The 13,061-nt window shown below is 44.8% G+C and overlaps 1 protein-coding gene and 1 pseudogene across 1 annotated transcript in view; both read left to right on the top strand.

Moving 5' to 3' along the window:
* The window catches only part of LOC115106006 (inactive tyrosine-protein kinase PRAG1-like), a 35,208-nt gene extending 31,428 nt beyond the window's left edge, over positions 1-3,780 (top strand). Inside the window, exons 6-7 of the mRNA XM_029628569.2 lie at positions 246-515; positions 689-3,780. Coding sequence (XP_029484429.1) covers positions 246-515; positions 689-1,495 — 1,077 coding nt within the window. The 3' untranslated portion in view covers positions 1,496-3,780. The remainder of the gene's footprint in view (positions 1-245; positions 516-688) is intronic.
* A 4,281-nt stretch (positions 3,781-8,061) lies between these two features.
* Positions 8,062-13,061, top strand: part of LOC115106005 (ornithine decarboxylase antizyme 2-like) — a 10,549-nt pseudogene continuing 5,549 nt past the window's right edge.

Raw genomic sequence — 13,061 nt, 5'->3', positions numbered from 1 at the left:
CTGTCTGTCTGCTACTACTGGATTGAAAACAAGATCTAAATGAATGAAGGATTTAAAGCTTGTTGACAGCAAGTGGGGATAATATTCCAGTCTCTTACTTAACCAGGGAAGAAATATTTCCTCACTGTGTACATTGTGCTCTAACCCTCCCCCTCCAGATATCTAAGAGCCAGGCAGACATTTTCCTCCACATGATTATGCCTGTTTCTATTCAAACCACGGTGTCTCTCCTCTTCTCTCGGCAGATCTGTAAGAGCCAGACCTCAGAAGCCAAGCAGGGTCACCTCTACAGCCTGTCCGTCCAGCAGACCGTCCCTCCCCACTTCAACCTCCAGCAGGACTGTGGCCACTTCATAGCCTGCGTGCCCCGGAGCATGCTCCCTGCTGATGAGGCCTCGCTGCCCCCCAGTCCCAACCCCACGCAGGGGGACAAGGAGCGTGTGGTGGTTATCACCCGGGAGGTGCCACAGCAGACTACGGCAGACTTTGTCAAGGAGTGGGCGTCCGTTCACCAGGTATGATTGTGCCTGTTTGAAACATCTAATTTCATTGCATCTTATCTTGAGGAAGGCCCCTAGCGTGGTACGTTGACTGAATGGTGTGATGTTCACCACTGTGGACATGGAATGAAAGACGCAAATTTTGCTTTTGCCTGCCAGCGTCTCATTTGTATTTGTTTTCCCAACAGGCCCAGCCGGAGGTGTACGAGCGGTGGGTCTGCTTCCTCCTGCTGCAGCTGTGTGACGGTCTGGACCATCTAAAGGAGCATGGGGTGACACATCGAGACCTTTGTCTGGAGAACCTCCTCCTGGTCCCTCACCGCCGCCCCCCGCAGGCCAACCCCAATGCCCCACACGACCAGAAGCACCTCCCCCGCCTGGTCATCTCCAGCTTCGCCAAGGCCAAGCAGCGGAACACTGAGGACTCTGCCCAAAATGACCCCCGCCTCAAACGCAACCACGCCCGCCTGGCCCCGGAGATAGTCTCGGCCGCCCAGTACCGGAAATTCGACGAGTTCCAAACCGGTATTCTAATCTATGAGCTCCTCCACCAGCCGAACCCGTTTGAGGTCAGCCCGAAACTGAAAGAACAGGACTACAGCTGTGAGGACCTGCCGCCCATCCCTCCAGTCTCTCTCTACTCCGCTGGACTCCAGAGACTAACCCGGCTACTCCTCCAACCGGACCCCATTAAACGCATCCACATTCAGGAGGCCAAGCGGGTGCTGCAGAGCCTGCTGTGGGGCCCCCGGAAAGACCTGATGGAGCAACAGCAGTGGGGGGACAGGCTGGGCCCTGGGGAAGGGCCCCGCCACGAGGGCCTCCTCAACTGGTTGGACGTGAAGAGAGCGCTGCTGATGATGAAGTTCGCAGAGAGGTCTCTGGAGCCGGAGAGGAACGCAGAGTTAGAGGACTGGCTGTGTTGTCAGTACTTCAGCTCTGCTCATCCTCTGTCCCTGTGTCATACAGCTGAACTGCTCTACTCACTCAAGTGACTGACACACTGACCGGACAGACTGTCTGAATCCCAAATCAACCCCAAACGCCTACCCTCTAGGTACTCCTGGAGATCTGAAAGGATTGGATAGGTTTGGGATTGGGGATGACTGTGTTAGTGTGTAGAGACCATGAGCTGCCATGGGTTTCCCCTGTATCTGTCTCGGAGGATACACAGTGACACAATGTGAACCTGTCTGCTTTTCACTCAAATGCATGAAAGTAACAAGGCATCACTCACTTCCTGTCCATTCAGCTTCTACTTATACTGTATGTCTAAAGACTGCTGTTTTACTTTACTGTATGGACTAAGACACAAACCCGCTGGTAAGGAACCGTCCCAAAAGCCCAAGCAGGCCAGCGATGGGCAGAACAGAACAGGAGTCTCTCTTGCCAGAATCAGAGCTCTCTGTTCCGCCACAGACACAGCAGCTGTGAGAGCTAAGCATGGAATGGAGGAGTGACTTAACGCAGGAAGACCTCAATTTACGTACCTATTTAGTATTGATGAACAACAGTCCGTATACACACCTGCCAAGACGTTTCAAGTGTTAATGTTTTATGTTGTCCTTATCAATAGGACTTACTTGCCCTTTCAAACAAGAGCTCTCGTCCTCATTTATCCATGTCCAGCAACTCTTGACAAATGTTTGATTGTGCCTGTGCAGCTAGCTAATTTAGATTTGCTTTCACACATTGGTTTTATGTTACACACAGGCATTGACACTGGCGTGTATTGAATTGTGCATAAACATTCATACCAGTGTGTTGAAATTGAGTGAACTGGTTCCTGAAGGTTACCTTGTCTACAGCTCAGTTTAGAGTGGTTTGTGTTGTATCTTTCCTTGTTAATCCACGAGGAGGACATGTATTGGTTAGAAAGGTGGCCATCTTGAAACCAAAGCTGTTTTGATTGGCCTAGATGGGATGGTAACCATGGAAACGGTTTGACATGAACCAATCTAAAACGTGTACTGCCTAATGCCACAAAATACAGTATGCATATCATTAGTTAAGCGATACTAAGACAGCCAGTACCACCACTGCTATGGTCCCACTTACCCCAATACTTACCTTTTTTAAAGAGATACTCCGGTACTTTTGTATACTTTTAGCCAGTGGTTCAGAAAGTGGCTTACTATGTTACTATGTGCAGATACAGTATTTGCACCACATCATTGCTCTCACTCTCTGCTGTGTCCACTGAGCTGTTGGACCTGCCCTGCAACCTCATTGGATAATGCTGGGCAGGCCTCTTGCTAGCTGTCACTTAAATGCAAGAGTGCTGAAACTCATTGGCTATAACTCAAATTGCTATGTGGGGAAAATGGCCCGGAACAGCTTCAAGAAAAGTCAGTTTCAAACTCGGGATTTTGTGGCTAATTGAGTTAAAACAGTAATTCTGTATGAACTACTCATTGACACATCCAGCCCAAAGCGGGAGGTTTAAAACATACTTTCTTAGTTGCCAAAGTCCGGAGCATGTCTTTAATGTCATCTTTAATTGTTGTTTTTGATATAATCAATTGTTACAGTGCCTTTACTTCTCCATATACATGTTATGGTGACTGAGAAACTCATTGTAAATCTTAACCCCTATGCTCCCTCTGTAATTTGTGAAACTGGATTTTCACAGAATGGTCTGGAGACTAACAGAACTTGTACATAAAGAGGTTGTAGATCAAATAGCGAGCCCCACCTCAGGCAGGTCTTAATAATTGCAATGGATAAGATCCATAGTGAATAGGTATCTATGATATCCAATCGTTTTAACCCATAGTAGTCACTGGAGGAAGGACTTTCTGTTTTTCGCTGCATCCTAAATGGCTCCCTATTCCATTCGTAGTGCACTACTCCTGACCAGAGCCCTGTGTAGGGTAGTGCACTACTCCTGACCAGAGGCCTGTGTAGGGTAGTGCACTACTCCTGACCAGAGGCCTGTGTAGGGTAGTTCACTACTCCTGACCAGAGGCCTGTGTAGGATAGTGCACTACTCCTGACCCAGAGGCCTGTGTAGGGTAGTGCACTACTCCTGACCAGAGGCCTGTGTAGGGAAAAGGGTACCATTTGGAACACACTCTCTTCAACTTCTTCTTGTTTCACCAAGAATAAATCATTGATTATGGCCTGGGGCTGCAGGCAAACAGTCCAAATTCTGTTCTATTCCACTGCTGTTATCATTATGTGAATGGAAAAGATACTGGTCTCAGACCACTAACACATTGATTAATGTGAGCCTCACCTGCATTCATCAATAAATTGTAAATATGTTTTCACACATGCACACCATGCTCCGTCTGTCTTTTGCTTGTGAATGGCATCAATGGATGTAATTGGTGTGTGTGTGTGTGTGTGTGTGTGTGTGTGAGAGAGAGAGAGCTGGTGTTTGCACTTTTAAAGATATCTGCTAATGGATGGAAGAATTACTTAGTCAGGGAGCCATAAGGAAATGTAAAATGTGGTACCAAACAGTAGTTCCAGTGAAAGCGTCACCACATAGTTTAACATTCCTGTTTGTACATTACACAATGTGGAGGAGCTTTCAGTCAAATTGGGGGATTTTACAACTACAACAAATGACCAGATTCAGAGATCATACAAACCATTTAAGGAGGACCAGCGCACTCTGTGCAAATGAAATGCCTTCATTGTGGTGTCAATGTTCAATGGAACAAAAAAATGTCTCCCTGTTTCTGCCTTTTCGATATTGTTCACAGCAGCACATTGCAAAATCAAATTCCTGTCTGTCTCGTCCTTGGCTTAAAGCTAATTATAACCCAGTACCGCAGTGTGAGAGATGCTACAGAGTTTTACATATGGAATACAGGTCTGTCTGGGGGTTACTGTCTAGCTATTTACATTCCAGTCAAGTTCATTCCATGGAGGGCCACTGCAATCTGACCCTGGAGTGGGGAGAGCTCATGTTATGTTTTTGTCATGTGCATTAGTACAGTGAAATGCCTTTCTTGCCTGCTCTTTCCTAACAATGCTAACAGTACTATAAAAACATATTACAAAATTAAGTAGAACAAATACAGGAACTAGAAATAAGAACAGGAGAAAGTAAGTAAGCTATATACAGGGTCAGTTCCAGTACCATATTTACAATGTGCAGGGATACTGGAGTGGTAGGATTAGATATGTATGGTGACTAGGCATCAGGATATATGACAAATGGAGTAGCAGCAGCAGTGTCTATGATGTGTGTGTGTGTGTGTGTGTGTGTAGAATGTGCATAGAGACAGTACAAAAATAAAATAGAAGGATCAGTGCAGATAGTCTGTGTAGCCATTTTGTTAGCCATTTAGCAGTCTTATGGCTTTGGGATAGAAACTGTTCAGGAGCCTGTTGGTGTCAGACTTGATGCACTGGTACCACTTGCTGTGCAGCAGCAGAGAGAACAGTCTATGGCTTGGGTGACTGGAGTCAAATTATTTTACACCGCCTGATATAGAGGTCCTGGATAGCAGGGAGCTCAGCCCCAGAGATGGTCTGGGCTGACCGCACCGCCCTCTGTAGCGCCATGCGATCGAGGGGCGGTGCTATTGCCATACCAAGCAGTGATGCAGCCAGTCAAGATGCTCTCAATGGTGCAGCTGTAGAATTATTTGAGGATCTGAGGGCATATGCCAAATCTTTTTAACATCCTGAGGGGGAAGAGGTGCTGTCACACCTTCTTACCGACTGTTTGCGTGTGTGTGGGGAAGAGGTTCTGTCACGCCTTCTTACCGACTGTTTGCATGTGTGTGGGGAAGAGGTGCTGTCACGCCTTCTTACCGACTGTTTGCGTGTGTGTGGGGAAGAGGTGCTGTCACACCTTCTTACCAACTGTTTGCGTGTGTGTGGGGAAGAGGTGCTGTCACGCCTTCTTACCGACTGTTTGCGTGTGTGTGGGGAAGAGGTGCTGTCACGCCTTCTTACCGACTGTTTGCGTGTGTGTGGGGAAGAGGTGCTGTCACGCCTTCTTACCGACTGTTTGTGTGTGTGTGGGGAAGAGGTGCTGTCACACCTTCTTACCGACTGTTTGCGTGTGTGTGGGGAAGAGGTGCTGTCACACCTTCTTACCGACTGTTTGGACCATTAAGTCCTTAGTGATTTGGGCACAGGAACTTGAAGCAGAAATTAGATGAACATTAGTCTGGAAGTTTTGGGTCTCTGAACAAATACACACACCGTGCGTGTGTGCCTTTCAATCCTCTGTTGCTTTCTGCTTCATATCACTCTCAAAAACACAGAGCTCCTTTGTCATAGGTGGAATGTGTTGCTATGGTGCACTGACCAATGGAATTACATGTCTGGGGGAGCAGGAACTCAGAGTACCACAGACAACACTGTTGGGGGGTGTGAGTGAGTGAGTGGAGTGCCCCAGACAACCCCCCAGTGACAGCAGCTACACTGAATGCTCCCCTCTTCTTTTGTTTCTCCGATGAGCACAGGTCATGAGGCTCATTCCACAGCAAACACCAGAGTTCTACAGAATAGTTCTCTTTAAACATTCTATTAACCAGTAGGACAAAGGAATAATTCAAATGTCCCAGTTAAAGTGAGTGGTTCAAATAGCAGTCAAACTGACATTAAAGAGATGTACATGATTAGATTGATATGTAGATTAGCATTACCTCAAACCAACCCTCTGTTACGATTCAATTCACTCCAAATTTCTCCATGAGATATCCTGAGGTCTGAATGTATAATTAACAGATCAGACGATATTGTATATGCACTCAGGAACATAACTATGCAAAACAAAGCCAGATTGGGCAATAAGTAGAACGTTCCAAACCCAATTTTCTATGTACTTAATCATGATTCCTTCTTAGTAGTCTAAATACCTTAAACTATGGGAAATGTTCAACTGCAGTACAGAGGAGTTTTTACAGAGGGATTTTTGGAGTAGTTACACAGCTGAAAACCAAAGCAAGCCTGTACTAGCCCTCTGCCCCCTCTCCACTTCACTGAGTCTATTTTGACAATAAGCGAAGCCACACTGAGATAGAGAGACAGTGGTTTACCACTTCAGCCAGCCTCTGAGATGTCTGTAGGGGATCCTATTATGGCTGGTTTTGAGTGACAGTGTAATCCATTGCTCAAATATAAAACAAATGGCTTCATATAACATAACTGAAATGACAATTAATGTAGCCAGAACACGTCAAGCCTGATACAGGTGTTTGTGATGCAAGGCTGACACCTAGTGGTCAACATGACGTGTTTACATGTAGGCTCTACAGCAGTTAAATGACCGCAAGCGGCTGACTTGCTCAACATCTCAGCAGGGCCCCCAAGTATTAGAGCTGAGATTATTATAAACTGTAGCACGTCATGTCAGCGTCTGAAATGGCAAACTATTCCCTTAATAGTGCACACTATCCAAAAGTTTCTGGTCAAAACTAGTGCACTATGTAGGGAATGGGGTACCATTTGGTTAATTTTTTTATTTAACCTTTATCTAACCAGGCAAGTCAGTTAGGAACAAATTATTATTTACAATGACGGCCTACCGTGGCCAAACCCTAACCCGAACGACGCTGGGCAAATTGTGTGCCACCCTATGGGACTCCCAATCCTGGCCAGTTGTGATACAACCTGGAATTCACATTCCAATACAAGACTGTCTACCAGGTACTATACATCATAATCCAGATTAGATGTGGCAATTTGTATAAATGAGTTATGTATTAAAGTTATGTTTAACTCCATGGTAAAAGGTCACTGGGTTCATCTTGTGCTAAATTCCAATCCAAATGGCACCTAGGGAAAAGGGAGCCATTTAGGACATTCCTTACTCTGTCCCTGGTAATAGCGTTCAAGATATATATATTTTTTAACCCTTATTTAACCAGGCAAGTCAGTAAAGAACAAATTCTTATTTTCAATGCTGGCCTAGGAACAGTCGGTTAACTGCCTGTTCAGGGGCAGAACGACAGATTTGTACCTTGTCAGCTCGGGGGTTTGAACTTGCAACCTTTCGGTTACTAGTCCAAAACTCTAACCAGATACTCCTTAAAGCTAAAGCTTACCCACCAGACAGACAGACAGTGGCATTTATAGCCAGGTAAACAAGCCAATGCTATATCCTCATCCCAAAAAGATAAACCTGCTTGGCAAGAACGTGCATGTAGCCTATTGCAGTCTCTGCAGTTCACTGTGTTCATGGAGACATGTTTTTATGGCAAAGTGAAAGTGGTATTTTATATTGCAGGGTAGGCTAGAGTAAAAATGTGTAAACCTACACAAATATGTACCGTACTAAAGTTTAAATAGGCAATAATATGAATACGGTCTTTATTAATTAACCCATTTAATTCCCACTGTATTCCTTTATTCACGTCTTTACAGACCTCTTAATAATTCAGTACATTTCAATGAAATGTAACTTAAACTTGCATTATAATGTTGCATGGGGGCTTCAGATTCAACATTTCTTCCCTTGGTCACAAACATCAGACCTACTGTCTGTCTTTGTTGTTAGTTTGCTGGCTTTGGTACTTTTCCACTTGCACAGAAGACGCCCCCACGAAGCTATCTTCACCTCTAGCTACGTATCGCTTGTTTCCCTCTACGTAGCTCGGGGCTCATTTAGCTTGAGTTCAGCACCGATCGGGCTTTAATACTCAGCCGACCATTGCAGTGAGCAGTCAGAAGCCCGTCGTGTCTCTACCCGAGGCCGGATGGTAAAATCCAACCTCCAGCGGATCTTAAACAGTCATTGCTTTGCTCGCGAGAAAGAAGGAAAACCACAGTGCTTTACTACCATGGCGGATTTAAGTAATAGTATTTGTGACATGATTGGCAAGTAAGTGGAGACAGACAGCAAAATCAAGTGGGGGATGGTAGCTAGCAATTGTTTTCAGTGACGAGGAAGTAGCTACGAATATAAACTGGGATTTAATTTACTATGTCACAAAATACCCACAACTGGTTAAGGAAGTAATCTATGAAAAATATCCAGAATGAATTAGGAAATAATTAAATTGTTTCAAATTAGTCCTCTTCCTTCGTATGGTGCTAAACTAGCTTAGCTACGTAACATAAATAAATGGTTTAGGGTTTCCTATGTTTCAATGGTTGCCAATGACGCCTCGTTTATAGCTATATAAGATGAGTTAACGTTATATTGTTGACGTTGGCATAGTACCTAGGCGAACTCTTTCCACCTGAAAGCATAACGTTAGTAGCTATAGCATTAACATAGTCAGGTAGCTAGTTGGCTGGTGTATGAGTTAACAGGGCACAAATGAAACCCATTAGAATGGCTCGTCCTTTCACCGATGAACTTCAAAAACAGAAGAAAAACATTTCCCTTTCCATTGTAATGTGGGGAATCTGCATCCATGATAGTTTATCTTTAATCACATCACACTTTTGATTATTTAATAAGGCCTCAGTGACGTAACAATATTCGTTTCTCCATCTTGACATCACAAAGACGTTTACATTGTAACATTACGTCATTATACTATTCTTCCCTCAAAATGATACAACATTATTGTAATTGCTGGGAATCATAATGTCTCAGTATTGTTGAGTTGGAGTTTATCTGATCCGCTTGCTTACAGCTGGATTAGGGTCTGACAGGCTTCCGGTTTAGATTGAAACACCAAGTAGCCCCCGAGAGAGACTATATATACACACACGTATGTGGACACCCTTTCAAATGAGTGTATTCAGCTATTGCTGCCACACCCGTTGCTAACAGGTGTATAAAACCAAGCACATAGCCATGCAATCTCTATACACAAACATTGGCAGTAGAATGGCCTCACTGAAGAGCTGTCACTTTCAACGTAGCACCTTCATAGGATGCCAACAAGTCAGTTTGTCAAGTTTCTACCCTGCTAGAGCTGCCCCGGTCAACTGTAAGTTATGGTAAAGTGGAAACTTCCAGGAGCAACAATGGCTCAACCGCGAAGTGGTAGGCCACACAAGCTCACAGAACGGAACCGCACAATAGGCCCAGTGTCGTTAGGGTTTGGCTGTGGTAGGCCGTCATTGTAAATGAGAAATAGTTAAAGGTTAAATACGTTTCGCGAAGGAGGGAAAATGATCTGGGGCAGTTTTTCATGGTTTGTGCTAGGCCCCTTAATCTCATTGAAGGGAAATGTTAATGCTACAGCATACCATGACATTCTAAACGATTCGGTGCTTCCAATTTTGTGGGAACAGTTTTGGGGAAGGCCCTTTTCTCTTTCAGCATGACTAGTCCCCCATGCACAAAACGAGGTCCATAAAGAATTTTTTTGTTGAGATCTGTGTGGAAGAACTTGACTGGCCTGCACATAGCCTTGATCTCAATCCCATCAAACACCTTTGGTATGCCGACTGCGAGCCAGGCCTAATCAGCCAACATCAGTGCCCAACCTCACTATAGCTCATGTGGCTGAATGTAAGCAAGTCCCCGCAGCAATGATCCAACATCTAGTGGAAAACCTTCCCAGAAGGGTGGAGGCTGTTATAGCAGCAAAGGGGGACCAACTCCATATCAATGCCTGTAATTTTGGAATGAGATGTTCGACGACCAGGTGTCCACATACTTTTGGTCATGTAATGTATGCCTCGGAAAACCTACCTCAATCCGGGGATGAGAAATGTGGTGTACTCCGAATTGTTCCATTTATCCCAACTGTTACACCGATAAGATTGAATGCTTTCGTCCTCATGCTAGCTAGCAGTAGCCACAGCAGCTGTAATGGAATGGCATGTCAGAGCTGAGTGGCTCACACTGCCATTCCAAAATGACTGCTGACCCTTCTGCTACCCAGCATGAGGATGAAAAGGGCAGTTTTCCATTCAATCTTCGGTGTAATATTTGGATTAATGGGACACTTTGGATTACAACACATTTTTCATCCCCAGATTGGGGTATGTTTTCTGAGCCGTATCTCGTGCTGGCTCCTCTGTGTCTTCCAAAAGGAATCCTGTCTGACCCTAGTACAGCTGTAAGTAAGCCGGTCGGATCTACTGGCTACCAACCCTTATGAAACAATTAAATATCTACATGGGATGAATTCATTATTCCATGTAGTAGGTTCTATTTTTGACTTCTAGCGATCATTGTCAGGTTTTAGGGTCATATAGTTTTAATCATAGGTGATCAGGTAGAGGCGTAGTTTAGATTCAATTCAGCCTCATCAGATGTTCCCTGAAGGGGATTCTGCAACCCGCTGTGGCGTTGACCAATGAATTTCCGTTTACTGACATATGATGGCGGATGTGTTTGTGGATCTTGTTTTGCCTTGGGTGAATACATTCCGTTTTAACAGGAAACCTGGCCCTATTGTGCCATGATATTATGTGCTTTACTAAGGCCCAGATTCTGATCACAATTATGAAGGAAGAGCTGATGCTATAACACATACAAAAAAATATAGTACGCTTTTTCATGGGAGGTTTAAACTCACACAAGCTGTGTATTGCATCCACTTTCCTGGCCCATCTCACTGCAGTGAGCTTTGTAGCGCACATCATTGTTTTCAGACACCCACTCCAGCATCCCTGGCTGTCCCTTAGCCTGTCCTGTTAGCTAGTCAGCCTGTTGCTGACACTCGGCAACACAAAAGTGTAAGATTCACAAGTTTTGGAAGTCCTATTGCTGTATTGAAACGTTTTTTAAACCACATCACTAATTCAACCACAGGTAGGTCCAGGTTTATTTACACCAATACATGTGCCACAATGGAGCACTTTGTCAGTTTCTAACAAAGCGAGAGTAAACATGTCGTCCTCCACAAGTGATGCAGCGCCCGCCCCCTTGGGCCAATTGCGTGTGACTAACATTTGAGTTATCGTATCCATTATATTAACCAGATACTCAAGTGACCGCTATATAACAATGAAAATAAATATCTTCAAAAATGAAAGGCATTTATCGTGGGTACCAGTCCCTTCAGCTAATCCACTCCATGTCATGTGCCAAAGGAAAAAACGCCACCTGCTGGAGAAGACAGATTTTGGGGCCAGTTATCCCTCTTGCTTCTCTTATTCCTCTCTGTTGTGACTCACAAATTTCAGTTAATTACTATAGCTCCCATCTTTGGCCAATCAGTGTAATTTTGTAAATGGCAAGACTCGTCATTCACCTAAGTTTCGTGAAAATCGAGCCAGTGCTTTTCTGAGATATGGAGTGTGACTAACGGATGGACCGAGACCGATCCACAGTCCCATTCCTGATTTCATCGCGGGGGACAATAAAGAACTCAATTGCAGGATAGGATAGTAATAAGAACGTGAGGAAATCCAGCCCCACCTCCTACGTTGTTGTGTTGAGCCTAGAAACATACGGGAATGGGTTTCTTTAGGCTCTGCTTCCTTTGGGTTTAGAAATACAATGGAGAACCGGTGACAATGAAATGCGAAAGTTAGCGTAAACAAACCTCTGTTTCTCCCTCATCCCTTCTAGCCTGTCTCTGCTGAAGTAGTATCCGTGGGCCTAACCCCCCACTCCCTCTCTCTCTTTCTCTGTGTGTTTGTGGCCAGTCTTTCCCTGCACTGTAGTAGTTCCCGTGGTCCGGGGCCTCTGTGGTGCTCCTGATGCCCCTCTCCCACCCCTGAAGATCCCAGGTGGGCGAGGTAATGGTCAACGGGATCACACTTCTTCATCTCGGCCGCTCGACTCTGTGAGTACATCAACCCTCACGTACACGACCTGCTTGTTAAATGCAATGCTTACATAATGCTCCACTGCATCAAGCACACTCGTCACATACTACAAAGACATTTTGTTGGGAGGTTATATTTTCTTATTCCATTTTACGTGTTAGTTATTTAGCAGATGCTCTTATACAGAGCCACTTACAGGAGCAATTAGGGTTAAGTGTCTTGCTCAAGGGCGCATCGACAGATTTCCCTCCCTCCCCACAACCTAGTCGGCTCAGGGATTTGAACCAGCGCCCTTTCGGTTACTGGCCCAATGCTCTTACCCACTAGGCTACCTGCCACCCTAAGTTTGTAGTCTCATATATGTACTCTGAATGACATACACAGGGCCTATAACTAGTATGTGATCGTCGTACTATATTCTAATGTCGTGAATAGGCTTCTTGGTCCTTGGGGGAGGGGTAGTAAACAGCTGGTAATTTCACTTCTCTGTGTTTTGTTAATGCCTCTATTCTCCAGGTTTCATTGTGACATCCTGTTATCTAGTGCGTATCTGTCATTATGGGTTATCACATAAGTTTACACTACTGCACTCTGACTGCAAGCTTTTTTGGGAAGGGTTTAGGGTGCACTACTTTTGACTAGAGCCGTATATAGGGAATAGGGTGCCATTTTTGAACACATACACAACAAAACAAAACAGGCAACAATTACACACAGGTTGTTGTCATTCACTCAGTGTTCAAAACAACCTGACATTTCAGGAAGGAATGAGAGAGAAACTCTTGTTTTCACGGTGATGCCATGGCCACATCCTGTCATGTGATGGCTCTGTTAGCTATCTGTGTGAAATAATAGGGGAGTCTGTACAACACAAGGCTCATATTGTTGACAGACATGCAGGCTCACTCTCTCTGCTACTACCATGTCCTATTGCAGTGTGCAGGTTGACCGACAGACTACAAATGA

The sequence above is a fragment of the Oncorhynchus nerka genome, linkage group LG22 (assembly GCF_034236695.1).
Source record: "Oncorhynchus nerka isolate Pitt River linkage group LG22, Oner_Uvic_2.0, whole genome shotgun sequence".
Lineage (NCBI taxonomy): Eukaryota > Metazoa > Chordata > Actinopteri > Salmoniformes > Salmonidae > Oncorhynchus > Oncorhynchus nerka.
The sequence above is the reverse complement of the archived record's forward strand: the minus strand, read 5'-3'. Positions and strand labels throughout refer to the sequence as shown.